We start from the raw sequence: 17,487 nt of genomic DNA, 5'->3' as shown, positions 1-17,487 counted from the left end.
TTCCCTTTCACTCTCCCCCCCTCTTCCTTCTTTTCTTCCTTTGTTCCTTTTTAAAAATCAGATGTGTTTCAGAGGAGCTGTTACTGATTTTAGAGAATCCCTGATTAAAATAAATGCAGCCTTGCTTGAATACTGAGTGACCCAGAAACTGTCCTAAAGGAAGCCAGATGAACACCTAGGATGTCTTGTGGGGCTGAAGTCACCAGCCTGCAAAGTCCAGCCATAGTGTGGGCTGGGCAGGGCATGCAAAGAGCTCGATCCCCAGTGAGCTGTCCCTGATGAATGTCACCATTAATCTCTCCCTGACACCTGGTGCCCTGGCCACTTGCTGCCTATTGGACCCAGGAAGGGAGCCCCATCTTCTCTTTCGGTCCCTGTCATTAAGTTTAGTATCTTCTATGAGCAAATCCCTACGCTAGACACTGGGGAACAGAATCATGAATCATATCACTTTCTGAAATTGTGGAGGACAGGAAATGGATACGCAAATAAACAGAATGGGGGCGGCGGACAGTACTACACATTGTAGCCATGTGCTGGCGAGAGGGAGCCTTTGCCCATCCTTTCCTGAGAGGCAGCCTGCCGACTTCTCACACCTACTCAAACAAAATCCAGGCTCGCCATTCAGCTATCAAAACCCCTAGAGGTTCCCAAACCTGGCTTCCAGCTACAATTAAATCCTTGGAATACTTTAAAAAATACTGATACTTGAGCCCCACCCAGAACCAGCTGGATCAGAAGCTCGGGCTATAAGTCTACTGGGAAGACAGAGAAGAAAAGGGCATTTGCTCCACATAACTGGACCGGACTGTGTGTCCAGTTCGTGCGTGTTCTCAGCACGTGGGCCGCTGGCTCTCGCTCACCGCGTCCACCCTCTACCACTCTCTCTCCTCTCTTCTGTTCTCTGTCACCCTCTCCTGGGAGAGTCCTTTCCCTGACCTTGCTCCTTTGCTTCTATGCCCTCTTGGGTAAAGCTTAGCCTTTTACAAGTTGCTGCCAGGCAACCACAAAGGGACAATATTTTGGAACCTCCTGACCAAAGCTTTCAAAATTAGCATCTAATAGTGTGCAGATGGTGGGGTTTATTAAAGTACGTCAAGTGTGTAATTATCTTTCAAGACCTCACACACAGTGGTCCGAATCCTGGTAAACTAAGATTACGCTCCTGGAAAAAAATCAAATCACGCAAACAAGTGTTCACTTGGTGTCTTCGATGAGCCTCAGGAGGAAGTAGCAAGCAGTGCCCTCGCGGAAAGGCTGGGGTAGCTCTTAGAACTCTGTCCCTTCTCCTTCCAGCACCTTCCGAACTACTGCGTCATTTCATCTAACACTGATGTGTCGTAATAATTAGGGCTTTTAAAAAGACACCATCTTTGTGCTTCCCACACTCACTATTTTTTATCTTTTTTAAAATTTTATTTTATTTGTTTATTTGACAGAGAGAGAGATCACAAGTAGGCAGAGAGGCAGGCAGAGAGAGAGGGAAGCAGGCTCCCCGCCGAGCAGAGAGCTCGATGCAGGACTCGATCCCAGGACCCTGAGATCATGACCCGAGGTGAAGGCAGAGGCTTAACCCACTAAGCCACCCAGGTGCCCTTATCTTTTTAAGATGTATGGGGGTAAGAAACATGAAAGGTCACCCCTGTGCTTCCAAAGGTGGAAATTTCTTCATCTCATGGTGATGTCCGGTTCTCATCTGGTGCAGAATGGAACGTTAGAAGCCGTTACACCACACTAGAAACACAAGCTTTCCTGGGGCTGGGAGAGAGTCATTTATTTCAGTCAAATGTTCCCCATTCACGTCTGGTTTTTGTCATCGTCCTGACGGTAACGTGTGGTGTAAAGTTCGATGACCAGTGATCTCAAGGGTGGATGGGCACTCTCCTGCCGTGCCCTCTGGGACCGGTTCCCCAGCAGACAGAGGGCAGCAAAGAGCCAGGAGAAGCTCTTCTTAAGTAAAAACCTAGATAGTGGTGTGTGCGCACACGTGTGGACTTGTGTGTGCGTACACATGCACGCACACCCATCTAGGTATTTACATACTGACTTATTCATCTTCCTCCTCACAACAAGACTCCAAGTGCAGAAATCAAAAGCTCGGTTTTTAGACTTACACTTGGAATGAAAAAAGTGGAGACTACCCCACTTGTATATTAAATGATGGGCTCCTACTTGGCCCTTAATTTTTTCCTTCATCTTAGGCATTATCCAATGTGACTGAAAAGGGTATAAAAATGAAGTATTTTTATAAGTAAATAAGAGCAGTTAGTTGAAAATTCAAGCAATAGAAACAGGACAAAATTAGAAAAATATTCAACTGAGTGACTTAATAGTTCCGGGTGGTTGTGATAAGACTTTATCAATGATTTATTGGCTGGTTTAAAGGTAATAATAGCAGGCTAATCAGGTTTGGAGTAGTAACGAAACCCTCAATGGGATATTTCAAATGTATGTCATTTTACAGCTAGAAAAGCATGCCCTTTCTCCCTCACTCTGTTATTCTAATTGCAATCAATACAATGCAACTCAAACTGTTTTAAGTTGGAAAGTGTGCACAGAAAACCCTGATTTGCAAACATCTAACAGCTATCTTTATTCTTGTTGTTTGATGAATGCAGGCCCATGACATACATTTCGTGTGTATAACACCTGCTAGAGATTTTTAGAAATCCTTAGACCTGTTCTGAGTCTGTGTGAACACGACACAAAGTTACCACTGCTAGGAAAGAAAAAAGGACTCATTTGGTGCTTCTAGCCAATGTCCAACTGGGACAGCTCTCCTTCTGTGGGGGTCAGCTAGGGCTGGAGGGAGGGCCCTGGCACCAGGGGAAATGAGGACTGGCTGACTCTGGGCGTCTCTTACCTGAGCGGTTGTTGGGAGACACTCGCACAGGGGAGATGGAGGGCGTGCGGGAGGAGGAGTAGGGCCTTTGCCGATCCCTCTCGATGGTCGACGATGAGGCTACGAAGTGATACTGTGACCATCCGTCCTGCAATAGACCGCATACGCCCATTACGGGGGGAAGGTAGAGTGATTCTTCATCCCCTGACGTTTCAAAGTTCCCAACATCCGATTTTGTAAAACATTTACACAGTCTATCAAAAGCGATCACGGAGCCTGAGATCGAGGAGTCCTGTTTGATCTTCAAGGTGAGTGGAGAGGAGGGGTGTGAACTGAGACCCACCTGGCTCCCTCTAGACAGTCTGCCACGAGGAAGCCTGCTTTTAAAGGGCTGGCTTTCCTTTCCAGATGCTGAATAAATGGTCTCTTTATTTACATGAAAATACGATGCTCAGAATGTGAGATGACCCTGAAACTGTCTATTCTTTACGGACCTGGTTCCAGCTCTGCCTGGCCCTCTTCTCAAGACCGTCACTGTGGACCCACACCCAGAGGGGTATGGTATGTTCTCTGGTTTAATCCAGGAACTGTATTTTTCACTTTAGAATCCATTCAAAATGTGTCTTACCAACTAATCCTCCATTAAGCCTTCTCTTTTATAAAGATTTTTAAAATTTATTCATTTGAGACAGAGCATGAGCGAGTGCATGAGCAGGAGGATGGGTCAGTGGGAGAGGGAGAAGCAGACTCCCCGGTGAGTGGGGAGCCTGATGTGGGACTTGATCCCAGGACCCTTGGATCATGACCTGAGCCGAAGGCAGATGTTTAACTGGCTGAGCCACCCAGGCGCCCCTCTATTAAGCCTTCTAATACCTAGTAAATAAGCAATAAGACACATGCACTGGTTTTCATTTTAAAAAGCAAAGACCTACATTGTGGATCATTTCATGAATTTAGAAAACCATAAAGAAGAAAAAAACTGTCAGTAGTTCCAACCTGCCCCAGAACTCCTGTGAACATGCCACAATAACTCCTTCCAGTGTTTTCTCCTTTTTAATGCAATTTGTATGTATCAAAGTCAGATGTCAGATGTCAGATACAAATTTGTATGTATCAAAGTCAGTGACACCACCCCAAGGAAGACCCGTGTGTCCCCTGACCTCCCCACTCCTGCGTCACAGAGGCAACCAGTAAAACTCTTCAGGCCTTTTTTTTTTTTTCCCCCTGGTTATATTTAGACTTTTAAGGGACTCAACATTCTATTAAAGAATCATCGCAGAAATAGATGGAAGTTAATGAAGAACAAAATTCATACTCATTTCAGTATTTGTGTCTTTGCTTCTCTAATTCTGATTCTTATTCTGTTTGGCTGGTAGGATAAAGCCAAGGTTAGACGTACACTATTTTAAAGCTATTACTTAACTCTTAATTGAGAATTTACTACAAGGCGATATTTTCTCAACCATCTCATGGGCTGGATGCTACAGCATCCCATTTTACTGAGGCTTAGACAGTTAATAGGCCACCTAAAGTCAAACACTAAGCAAGGAAAGAAATAGTGACACTGAAATGTGGCACACTTACAAGCACTTGAAGGTGAGCGGATCAAGGAATTCAGGTCAGAAAATACTAGTGTTTTTAGATCATGGGATGTGGCAATGGAATGTGTGTCACTCTGGGAACACTTAGCTTTTCAGCAGAGACCTGGAGGATGATAAGGATCCAGATACCCAAGCCAAGGGAAGAGAAGATGTGAAGGCAGGTGGACACGGGCTAGGCACAGAGGAGAGCCATCGGAAGTCTCCATGGCTGTGGAGTAATCAAGGGGCGCCAAGAAATCGAGAAGCCTTCTGAGTGTCTAGAAGAGTTTGTGGAGAGTAGAATAGAACCAGGGATACCAAGTAAGAAGCTATTCCACTGCAGGAGGGAGACACAATCCTGGCTCGGATGGGGACGATGATGAACTATGGGCAGATTTGGCATCTGTGTTGAAGGATTTGCTGATGACTTGACTATTGGGTGAAGGAGAGAGGAATCAAGCTTTACCCCAGGCTTCTGGTGTGAACCACAGGAGACTGGAGTTCCCATTTACTGAGATAAGGAATACTGGGAGAGAAATAGCTTTCAGTGGTGAAATCAATACTGCCATTTGGGACAAGCTGGGTAGAGATGTCTATTGGACATGAAAGAGAAGATACAGAATAAAGCAGAATCTGCAAATTGGGGTTTCAGGAGCAATGTCAGGGCTGGAGATAACATTTTGGAGTTTAGCATAGAGATGTTATTTAGAACAAGGGGAACGGAAAGAAACATGAATGAAAATAATGGCAAGCAGGAGACACCGGGCGAGCCCTGGGACACTCTAATATGTAAGGGGTGTGCAAAAGAAGATTCAGAGGAGCCTGAGAAGGGACAAAGAGAGCTGGAAGGAGGGCCAGGAGGGTGTGAGGTCAGGCAAGACAAGGAAAGCGGATGCATAAAGGAGAAGGAGACCAACTGAATGATAGGCAGGACCAGGAACTGACCACCAGCCTGGAGAACATGTAAGCCATCAAGACGGGATAAAAATACTTCTTTGGTCAGGTCGGCATATGTCTAACTCAGGTGGGCTCCAAAGATAATGAAAATTGATGAAAGGAAGAGTAAGATCCAGCCACTTTGACAGAGTTTTATTATTACAGAGAGTGGAGAAATGGGGCTTAGAGAGATTGAGTGACCAAGAGATGTCTTCAGAGATCAGCTGGGAGATAGAGCATTTCATTCGCCATTGGGAGTGACTCAACAGACAGGACCAAAGAGCTGGTGATGCCACAGAGGAAGCAAACAGTTGCAGGAGGGAATTTCAGGGAGGACTGCTTGGAAGATTAGGGAACAATGGGCTCATGGACCATGAGAAGACCACGTGGTCTGCTCGTGGACCAGAAGGAGGAGGACAGCTGGGCTGTGTGGCCATAGCCATAGGAAGAATGTGGGAGATTTGGTAGCAGGCAGATGAGGACATTCTCTTGTATTTTCTTGCATGTTCTCCAGGTGGGGTGAGAAGTGAGGTCATCTGCTGAGTGTGAGGAAGATTTGGAGCTTAGAGAATACGAGAGAGGAAGGAAAGGGAGGCAGGGGACAGAGAGAGGAAGAAGAAAAGGTATGAAATGGTTCTTGGGGGGGCAAGGTGACCACAGCCTGGGGTCTTACAAAAGCATGTGCAGGATAGGAACCATTTTAAAAGTGTATATAGGGGGTGCCTGAGTGGCTCAGATGGTTAAGTATCTGCTTTCGGCTTAGGTCATGATTCCCAGGTTCTGGGATCGAGCCCCATGTCTGGCTCCCAGCTTAGTGGGGAATCTGCTTCTCCCTCCTCTCCCTCTGCCTCTCCACCTGCTTATGCTCTCTGTATGTTTCTCAAATGAATAAAGTCTTAAAAAAAACAAAACCAAAACCAAAAATGTATATGCAGGGTGCCTGGGTGGCTCAGTCAGTTAAGCATGTGCCTTTGGCTCAGGTCATGATCCCAGGGTCCTGGGATTGAGCCCCGCATCAGGCTCCCAGCTCAGTGGGGAGTCTGCTTCTCCCTCTCCCTCTGCTGCTGCTCTCTCTTTCTCTGTCAAATAAATAAAATCTTTTTTTAGAACGTGTATGTGCATCCATTATTCATATCTGGGAACAATTTGAAAAATTATTTGAATAGGCGTTCCTTTCTTCTGAAGGTAATGCTTAGTTGACCACAAAAAGTCCTTAAATATGACCAACAGAAGTGGATCATGTTAGGTTTGTCTCACAGTTTAGAAGACATGCTCTGGGGTTCTAAGCAATGGCTCAGGGAACTGCTTTAATCAAAACCTTGGCTTCTTTAGTCATGAAATAAGTCATGACACCCCATATGTCATCAAGGGCAAACTATTTTCATGATAAGAACATCAGCTAACATTCCATATGTTCTAAGACCAAAGGAGACTCTAGACATCAATGTGGCATGACTCTAGGCTGGGTTTGGTTTTCCTTGGCGAGGGAGCAATGGATGAGTCATCATCTCTTACACAGATTATGGGAGATGTGTTTCGTTCAGTGGTTCGGATTCCATGATGCTTCGATTACACCAGGACCATGCAAGTACTTCCATCTCTGGAAATGTCAGGAAGGTGGGTATCACACTAAAACTGCTTACGAAGGAAGAAACCCTTATAAGATGCACCAGAAAAAAGCTCCTTCATAAGACCTTCATAAGAAATCCTTCATAAGACCCAATTCCTGGCATACAAAGGCATGGCGGAGGGCGACCTTGCAGATGACCTGTCTGTGAGGGATGGGATCAGCACATACTTGAGGATGATGTAGAGCATGTTTAGAGGCATCGAGAATGCCACCCCAGGCCTGACACCTCTGCACGTGGCCCTCGATTGTATGCATATGGGCACAGAGACTTTAATGGAGGTGCTAAGGGGGAGCTTAGGGAACAGGACCAAGTGGAAACCCAATGAAGGTTCTTGATGAGAGCAGTTTCAACCTGACTCCTGCTTATGGCCATCTTCCCTCTCATTTGCTGATGCAGAGCAGAGGCGCCATGATGGAGACATGGAACTCCCACATTGCTACTATGTTCAACAATGCCCAGGAGGGGCCCCGCACTTTTAATTCTGCACTCGGAATTCCCCAGTGTTATGGAAAGCAGTGTATCCGATGCTAGACAGGAAAGTGCAGATCAATCAATAAGTTACACTGAACAATTAGTTACCTCAAGGATAAGTCTCAGGACCCTCCACATCTTTTCCTGCGTGAATTTTCTTGGCATTCAACTGAAAAATCTGCTTTGCTTTCCAAAGAAGAAGGGATATGAAGATATATTTTCTTTGAGAAGTTATTGCTAAGCTAACATCCCTTTTTATCCAACTAGCCATGCACATACTCGTTAGCTAGCCGGCTTGCAATCAATGCATTATTCATTTATGTCCCAGTGTCACTCAGGAAGGCTTGAAAGTGGTTTCCATAAATAAAGACAACTTGGGCACACTTTTTTTTTTTTTTACATCATTTGCCTCTTTGATCCCTAGTTTTTCTTCTTAAAAGTTTAACTCACTGGGGGCGCCTGGGTGGCTCAGTGGGTTAAGCCACTGCCTTTGGCTCAGGTCATGATCTCAGGGTCCTAGGATCGAGTCCCGCATCGGGCTCTCTGCTCGGCAGGGAGCCTGCTTCCCCCTCTCTCTCTCTCTCTGCCTGCCTCTCTGCCTACTTGTGATCTCTCTCTCTCGCTGTCAAATAAATAAATAAAATCTTTAAAAAAAAAAAGTTTAACTCACTGTATACTAGAAGCATTTTCCTGAATTTTTTTCTATCAGCTGCTCAACCCACCACCCCTTCACTTCATCCCTTTGCCTTCTAGAGGTTCGATAAGAAACCTCCGGGAAGAAAAACAGAATGAAGACTAGTCACAGCACCTGGGAGAGGGCTGTTAATCCTTAATATGGACGATAAGGGACCCTTTTCATATCTATCTTTCACCTCCAGCAGAATGACCGAGACGTTGGTGCCCTTCAGCTTAAGATCCAGCCAAGCTGCCAAAAATGTGATATGATATCTGCACCTCAAATTGGTTTTTATTTTTAACACATTAAACTTAAAACTGGAGGTTGTTAAATTGTTCTGAGTAGATAGAGATAGAAATCCGAAAGAGAAGAGGAGTTCAAAGTCATTGAACTTTAAATTGCCACCCGGAATAATCTGATTTTCTTTATCGTCTCCTTTTAGTGTCCTTCCAGCCCATTTCAGCTTCTGTGTTAAAGTTCCCAGCCTGCTTCTTTGAAACTGTATTATTCCCCAAAGCTACGACCCTCCGCATCGGTATGCTCAATGGTCCAGGGGGCGTGAGAATCAAGGTAGTGGTGTTCTTCATGGGCTTGAAACGGCTTGGTCTTTACCGTATGTTCACCTGCTGGTCACTCTGTTCCATCCCTACACATCTTCCCCTTAAGTACTGGAAAGTCTCTGAATGTGCAGCAATCTGTAGTTTATGTTTTTTGCCCATCCTGGAAACATCTCCAACAAGACTGTGCTACAGGAAAGACTTTCATGGGAAGATTTCCGAGGAAGGGACAGAGCGGCTTCCACACTGGTCCACATGAGGTTAGCGTGACACACACTTGCCCCGTGGCTTCTGACTCTGGAAAGTGCCGAAGGCACTGGGCGTAGATCAGCAGGTGAATCTGTGAGGTCTGCGCACAGAGACACGCCAGAGCTGTGGGCCAAGGCTGAAAACGGCTTTGACCTTGGGTCTCCCTGTGGGCAGAGGGCTGAGATGAGAAGGCTGCCAGGAGAGTCAGCCCTTCTCCCCCGGTCAGTGTCAGTATCACAATTACTGGTGAGCTCTGCCTTGGTTTCTTTTTCACAAATCAATGGCAAAAATAATCAGCTTGGAGACTTTTAAAAACAGTAATTCCTGGGCCTCAGGCCCTGAGATCCTGTCTGGATTGTTCTGAGTTTCTGTTTTCAGAAGCCCCGGGGGTGAGGTGACTGAAGAGCAGGGTGGAGAACCCCCGGCTTGGGGTTTCCGTGCACAGGCCACCATGCCCAACGAGAGTGCGTTTCCAAGTGCTAAATCCTAGGAGGCCCTAAAGGCTCTGAGTCCACTGGGGAATGTCAGGTAAGGCGTTCTCAAGGCTGACTTCTGAGGAACAATAGCAGGTCCCAACCTCGAGCAGGGAGCTGCCACATACACACAGCCCTGAGCCCCAACCATACCTGATGACCCCACAACCACCGGCCACGTGATTCAACGTGACTCAACCTCACACATCCACACCTCTGATCAGGCAGCTCCGCCAGCCCGCACCGCCCCTTCCCTGCGGCCCCGGTTGACTCTCACTTATCCTGCCCACTTCCGTGCTGCGTAAACAGGAAGCAGGCAGTACATGCTCATTAAAGCACTACTGTTCGGGGAATCACGCCTGCGAGGTTCTGGGCAGCTTTGGCTGCATTTTTGTCCCGCCCACTGTGAACAAACCACGTGGAGACCACACTATAGACCACTGTAGTTGGCGAAGCAGTCTTGGGCTTTATTTATTTCTGAAGCCCTGGTCCCTGGCACAAAGCCTGCAACAGCGAGATGCTCAATAAATTCTTGTTGTATCCAGTGACTTAAAATGCCTACATTAATTACTGGAAAACACATGATAATGTCATTGGCTTTGCAGCTGGCCTCTATAGTTCCTCTCCTCTATTGTCCCGTAACAAACGAAGGTGATCAGAACTTTACGATTTTTTTTGTTTGTTTGTTTTAGCTTTGAGCGACCTTGCCAGTATCATCTTCTGCTGTGGGCATATCTGTCTTTTATGACATGCTCACCGCTGCACTGAAGGCTGGCTTAGTTTAGGTAAAATGGTCCTTTAAAAAAAAAAAGGGCCTCTGGCTTGCCCGCTCCATTCAACGCTAACATTTCCCTCAGCTGCTGCTGTCTCGGGGTGAGGTATTACGAAACTGCCTGCTCATTATGCAGTCTTGTAGATAATTTGAAACACAATCCTACCTGTCGCATCTGGACCCATCCGTGCATGGACTACTCCTCCCATGTCTCCCGCTGCCCGCATCCTGCTGCTCAGACAACACCAGCCCCTCTCCACAGCTCAGGCCTCGCCCCTGTCCCCCAAATGCGAATCCTTCCAAGAGCCAGGAAGAAAGGGGAGAAGGGGAGAGCGTCTCCTGTTCTCTGTTAGCTTTGCTCCGATGATTTCTTTTGAAGTTGGATGCCAAAGTCCACGCCTACTGCCAGAACGTGACTCCCCAGACTGAAGGGCTGGTATCTGAGTGGGTCACCTGTGGGGACATTCCTGGCCACGGAAGACGGGCACGCAGCCTCACTGCCCCGGAAGGAAAGCGGGATGCAGGGCGTGCCAACAGGGGCTGTGGGGTGTAGTCTGGTAAGATGGAGTGATGTGGAACCACGGGGAGTGTTCACAGATTTACTGCCCCCCCCAGCCCAGGTCCCCCAAACCCAAAATGCCAGGGAGCATCCTGTCACCCAGCTGAGCCGCCATGCCCTGGGACCCCGTGCTGAATCAGAGAAGTGAGGCACAGGACAGAAAGACACTGTCCTGAGGCAGAGGGAAGAGGAGGGAAAGGATGAGGGAGAGAGGCTGCCCTGTCTGTATACTTGGGCTTTCAGAGATGGGGGAGAGGCAGAGGAAACACCTCAGGGGCTGTCCAGAGGACTGGTGATTAGAGAGAGAGAAAGGGGTTAAATCCTCAGTCATGTGCTTTAGGAGATGTGATAGGAGGAAGCGGAGTTTCTCCTAAGTTCCCCTGTGGTCTCAGACCTCTGGAAGAGCGTGCTCTTTGGGGTGGAGGGTGCCAGGGTTCGTGAACGTCCATTTAATGATACGTTAAATGCGATGTTCCCATTTACAGGTCCCTTTCCAAAGGTTCTGGAGGTTTTATCTTCTAGGCTTAGGATTCAGAGTTAATGAATCTTTTCTAATGCTAAGTGGCATCTCTGACTTGGACAAAAGCTTCAATAAATAATTAACCTTGAAAATGGAAAAGAGCTGTGATTTGCCCTGAGACAAATCTCTGTTGGGACCAAAAATATATAATAGAGACACGGTGAGCCCCTCGGTATATGGTCATTGGCTTTTTTTCCTCCTTTTTGAAAACAGCTCCAGAACCTCCTTAATCTGGTGAGATTTCTCTGCCTCTAGACAAGGATTTCTCAGTGGGCACACAGAGCCTATTTGATTCTGGAGTAACAAATACAAGTTTTTGACATTAGCTGTCCTTGAAGGCTCTCAGTCCAGAAAGCCTGTCAATTCTAATTTGCTGTGAGTGACTTGAGATAGAAAGAAAGCGTGGTAGAAATCCTTCGGGCTTTCAGCAAGCCAAGCTCATCCACTCATTCAAACTCGAACCCTTAGAGCTTGTTACCCGCATTCAGTAACAGGACTTCTTCATCAGGAACCTATTTTTCAGATGAAAGTCAAAACAAGACGTATTGTCATCCTCTGAAAAAGGTAACCAGCTAAGATATTACGGCTCACTTATGAAAAACCCGATTGCTCACCATTTGTGCTGGTTTTCTAGTCATTTTTCAGTGGACGAAACCTATTAATGTCATCACGCATGAAGCAGAGAAAGAAGAGATTCCAAATTAGTGGTCCTTATGCAGACACACTTATTTCAGTAAAAGGTATTATGTAGAAAAAAAGCCGAAGTATCCACAGTCTGTGCAATTGAAACCGAAGCCGGATTTTTCCATGTCATTGAAACTTCAGCTTCCCTTTGCTGTAATAAAACAAGCTTCCACCTCTTTCTAAAGTGAAATGTTTGTTAAAGATTCATTAAAACGAATTCCTTCAACAATTCTACAGCAAAAGCTGGTAGAGTTAAATACTGAAGTGAAATCTTAAGGGCCAAGAGGGAGTATTTGCAGTTTAATACAGAAATAAATACCTCCTGGCGTACCAGTTGCTTTCATATTAGTTTTTTTCGGCTCTGGTGCTTCTAATGGAATTTAATTAAATTGATTCGGATGCTTAAAGGTACAGTAAATGTGGAAAGAGTCTTCCGTAGTACAGGTTCTCCCCACTATCCGAAAATTCGCTTTATGCCACTTTTCTCTTACAAAAGACCTACCTTAGTAACCTGTTTTCACTAACTGAAACAAATCTGATGAGGATTTTGGCTCTTATGAAATGATAATTGTTCCTTCGCTTTACACGGTTTCACTTAGAACGGTTTCGTAGGAGCACTCTACTTTCGGATCTGGGGGAAACTTGTACCATCTTTCAAAAAGCAAATACCACGTACGTGCATTTCAGGAATTTAATTTACTGCCATGGGCCTAATTCTAAAGAATCAGTATCACAGAGATTTGACAAGTTGGAAAGAAATGTATGTAATTTGGTCAAAGAAAGCATACCATTGTTAACTACCAGGAGTTAGCTGGTACCAATGGAATGTGGAAAAAACACACAGGAAATGGAATAAAGACCAGTTTGGTCTTTTGTTTCCTGGTGTCAATTCTGAGGCCTTAAAACAAAGGCCCGAGCTGGATGATCTTTAAGAATGAATGCCCTTTGTGTTCTAGTTGTTAGTGCTGCAGAGTTAAATTTGGGGTGAATAGAAGAAAGTCCAGTCCTTCGGTTCAATGAATCCAAACGGCTCACTTCTAGAATGCCCCACTCTGACATCTGAAAAGTCAAGTCTCTTATATCTGTCTCATCAGTGGTCAGTAAGTTCAAAGCTCACCCCAGGGCCTAACCTTGAGGTCTCCACATTCCACCTTACTTGAAAGCGCTGCAGACCACGGACAGGAGAGTCACTGTGTGTGTCTTCTGCTAAGCTTCAACTCGGGGGTAGTGGCCTTGTTGGAGTTATTTCAGAAATAGGAATAAGTACCTGGAACTGTGCTGGGAATGGGGCTAGAGCGGAGAGGGGTGGGAAGGACTCCTGAGAGGGAGATGGAGGGGAGAGGGACATTTAAAATGTGATCGCATCATGTTACATTTTCAGTAAGAGCCATGAAGAAAAAGTACACATTAAGGAAAGGGCTCTTTCCCAGCCTTAGAGGATTGGAGAGAGGGAGATTTCCTTGACCCAGTGACAGTTAAACTGAGATGGAAAAAGACAGGTTTGGTAGGAGAGGAGGGAAGGCATTTTCCTGTGCCCAGGCAGTGCAAAGGCCCTGAGGTTGGCACAGCCTTGTGTCTGCCAGGAAGAACAAGAGAGACAGTGTGGCTGAAAGAAAGCGACTGAGGGGAGGGTAGAGGGAGGTGAGCTTAGAGAGATGGGTAAGAGAGACACTGGAAGCTACTGAAGACTTTTAACCAGGACATGGACGAGGTTAGATTTGGATTTATCAAAGTGGATTTGGAATGCTTAATGGAAAAACAGATTGAAGATGGTAAAGTAGATTCCACAAAACCAATCAGGCAGCAATCGGACCAGCACTACTGACAGATGATGATGGAAATAAAGACAGGGGAGGTACATTCCACAGGTCTTGGTGCAAAATATGGTGGAGATAAGGGAGGAAGATATGCACTTAGATAACTCCTGGAAAAGAACAACCAGGCGGGCTAGGTGCTATTTGCTGAGATGGGCAATGAAGCGAGAAGGACGGATTCAGGGAAGGTCTGAAGAGCTGCTTGTCAGGTGTGTGCCCTGTCAGAACTTGTCATCCACTGAAGTGGAGACCGAAGTCACCATGTGACTGTAAATACAAGCTTTGAATTCAGGAGTGAAGACCATATAGAGAAATAGATGTGGACGCCATTTGCATTCAATTGTGTTCTAAGAGCATGGGAGCAGATGAGGTCATCTACAATAGAAGGTAGAGCGTGGAAAACAAAGAAGCCTCAGGGAAGATCAGGAGTCTGTAAAAAAAAAAAACAAAACCAAAAACCAAAAACCAAACAACAAAAACCTGAGGTGGAGGGTCTTGCAAGTTTGGAGAAAAACCAGGCTGGAAAGCATGGTGGCAGAAAGGCTGGTGGAGATCACGTAAGGGAGGAGGATGTGGCCAGGACTGCTCACTGCTCTTCCAAATCCATTTCCTTTTGTTTCCAGAAACACATCTAGGCCCCATGTTCTGGCTTTCCTTGCAGCTGCGGATGGCCACGTGATGGAGGTATCACCCATGGATCATGAGGGATGGGGAGGGGCCATCACCAGGTACGGTGGAGGACCTTACAGCAGGGGGTGGGGACTCTGGGCTCCTGAATGTGCAGAGAAGAGCTGAGCTGCCCGCATGGACACCTGTCCAGACGGTTGCATGAGCAGGAAAATAATCTTCTATCACGTGGCATCACTGCATGTTTAGGTCTGCTTGTTACAGCTGGAAGCCTTCCCTGATTAATATAGACAATGGAGCTAGTTGAACACCACAATTAGGAGCAATTTCAACAGAGGCGTGGGGACAGGCATCATCATGTCAGACTGCAGGGGTTGAAGCATAAAACGGAAAGTGAGAACTCCAGATTTTCCAGAAACGTGTCTGTGAAGCGCGGGGAATGTGAGGACAGGAAGTGGGAAGGCGGAAATGGAGGAGGATGGTCAGGAGAGGACATTTCTCGTTTTTAAGACAGAAGGACAAAGAGAATGTGTCCCCACAGAGCAGGAATGACCAGTGGGGGAGGCAGAAAAAATAAGAGGAAAATCAATACAGAAGGGTTCTCACTCAAAGAGGATAAGTCTTCAAAAAACCTGGATATTAAGTAAGAAAAAAATTTTTTTATATTTGAGAATAGAACCAGAGAAAGATAAGCATAAAATAAAACAACCAAGAAATAATGCATAAAAGTGCTAGTATGTATGTGGAAAGTTACTCCGATATGTAGATACTCACTTCTGTATTTCCAATACCTAAAGTGGAGCTTAGGGTAGAGGAGGTACTCAATAAACACGTGTTGAATGAATGAAGTAACTAGGAATGGTCATTAAGAAGATGGCTCCAGGGGCACCTGGGTGGCTCAGTGGGTTGGGCGACTGCCTTCGTCTCGGGTCATGATCTCAGGGTCCTGGGATCCAGCCCCACATCCGGCTCTCTGCTCGGTGGGAGCCTGCTTCCCCCCCCCCCCCTCTGCCTGCCTCTCTGCCTACTTGTGATCTCTCTCTCTCTCTGTGTCAAGTGAATAGATAAAATCTTAAAAAAAAAAAAAAAAAAAAAGAAGGTGGCTCCAGTTTGTTTCCTATAGTTAAGAGTCTCTTATGGTTTGTCTTCCTCTCTGATTTCATCCTATTTTATTTTTCCCTCTCTTCCCCTATGATCCTGTTTTATTTCTTAAATTCCACACATGAGTGAGATCCTATGATAATTGCCTTTCTTTAATTGCCTTATTTCACTTAGCATAATACCCTCTAGTTCTACCCACGTACATCATTGCGGGGGAAGGGGGTTACTGGGGGGAGATGGGTGGGGGGATGGGGTAACTGGGGGATGGGCATTCAGGAGGGCACATGATGTAATGAGCACTGGGTGTTCTTTGCAACTGATGAATCACTGAACTTTACCTCTGAAATGAATAATACACTATTTGTTAATTAAATGAATTTAAATAAAATACAATAAGTTAAAAAACAAAGAAGATGGCTCCAAGAGGAATCGCATGCTATTATACAAGGAGGGAGAGACAATTGGTATATGACAGTACAGATTAGCACAGAGGAAAAAACTATTGGTGTACATGTTATATTTCTGATGCTGTGGATTTCAGCCTCATCACAGGGGACTGTGGACAGCCCGTTAGGGGCTCTGTACCTACCGCAGGTCAAGGAACAACCACAGGACACATCTGAGGTGTATCCCCATCCTGTTTCCTCCTCACTTCTTCTCTGGGGCACCGCTCATGTACTTTCTACTGCTCAAGTGCAAAAAGAGTCTGAAAATCTACAGTTTGTCCTCACTCCCCCCACTGAACTGGTCTCTCTGCATGGACTAAGGACACGCATGGACTTGGGACAGTTTTCATAATTGAAACCAATTGGAGGTTATTGTAGGTGCATTTTCAATTAAATGAAAGCACGGGGGGATCTCTCAAGAATGTGGTTTTCATAAAAACTGATACCAAAAGGACCACTGGTGTTGGTGCCCACATCACGTGAATGTTGTAGGTGTAAGCATCTCAGGGGCCCTTTCTTTCATTTTCTTCCACTTTGCAATAAAAACTGTTTTTTCAGTCAGGGTCATTCCCAGCTCCCCCACAGGGAGATCTGGCCACGTGATGAAGACCGAGAGTATTCAAGCTCTGCCCTCCTCTGCTCTTTCCCTTTCCAGCTGCTTGGAGCATGGACAGAGTGCCGATCAATGCTGGAGAATGCACAGGATGGTGAGTACTGATAGAAGGAGCTAGAATCCCTGATCTGGGAGGTGTGACATCAGACCAGGACTGTTACACTCTTATGTGAGACAAGAGACAAAACAGAATCTGTGGGATTAGCACACATCTCATTTCTGGATTCTACAAAATTGGGCTGAGAAAGAGTGAAAGAACTTGCAAGTGGGGAGAGCTTCCTTGGAGGTGGTTAGCACACTGGGTATTCCTGATCTTCTCTCTCCTGAAGCATGGAGAGTGAACTACCTATTCATCGTGACCATGAACTCTCTGAAGGGTAGGGGTTGCAGGGCCATGAACTCTCTGGAGGGTAGGGGTTGCAGGGCCTGGTGTCTTCAGTGCCCCCTGGCAGGGGGACACACAGACTCTGTGGCAGGGGTGGACCGACCATGGAGCTCAAACACCTTCTGTTTCAGACCTATCCACTGCCTGGACCCTTTCCAAGGCCTGTGACGAACTGTGTATTCCCAAAGAGTACTCTTCCTCTTCCAAAACTACCTGTGTGACAGGGGCACAAAATCTGCATCCCCCTGGCTGAGGCTGATGGAGAAATCAGAGTGGTAGCTGGAGAAGACAGCTCCAGAACAGGGGTTCTCAGTTGGGAGGTGGTACTTCTGAGCAAACCATTCCACTGCTCCCATGAGAGAAGAACTAGAACATGAGCATCTCTTGAAAGCAGAGTGGACCACTGTCAGGCTACAAATGCACGGGGCAGGCTCAACTCTGCTCTCTTCTCTTCCTCCTTCCCTGACAGAGCCCGGTGGGTGGGTGACATCGGGACACAGTAAGAACAGCTTAGGTGAGGGTGGGGAGAGGGGAAGAAACCAAGCACACTC

The 17,487-nt window shown here is 46.2% G+C and overlaps 1 protein-coding gene across 5 annotated transcripts in view; it reads right to left on the bottom strand.

Annotated features, from left to right (window-relative positions):
* CTNND2 (catenin delta 2) overlaps positions 1 to 17,487 on the bottom strand; it is a 921,273-nt gene that overhangs the window by 15,590 nt on the left and 888,196 nt on the right. For all 5 annotated transcript variants that reach the window (XM_046000689.1, XM_046000692.1, XM_046000691.1 and 2 more), the window contains one exon: positions 2,864 to 2,990. In XM_046000689.1, the coding sequence (XP_045856645.1) occupies positions 2,864 to 2,990 (127 nt within the window). The remainder of the gene's footprint in view (positions 1 to 2,863; positions 2,991 to 17,487) is intronic.

This window comes from Meles meles, chromosome 3, assembly GCF_922984935.1.
Source record: "Meles meles chromosome 3, mMelMel3.1 paternal haplotype, whole genome shotgun sequence".
Taxonomy (NCBI): Eukaryota; Metazoa; Chordata; class Mammalia; order Carnivora; family Mustelidae; genus Meles; species Meles meles.
Note: the sequence above shows the minus strand (reverse complement) of the source record. Positions and strands in the feature narration are given on the sequence as shown.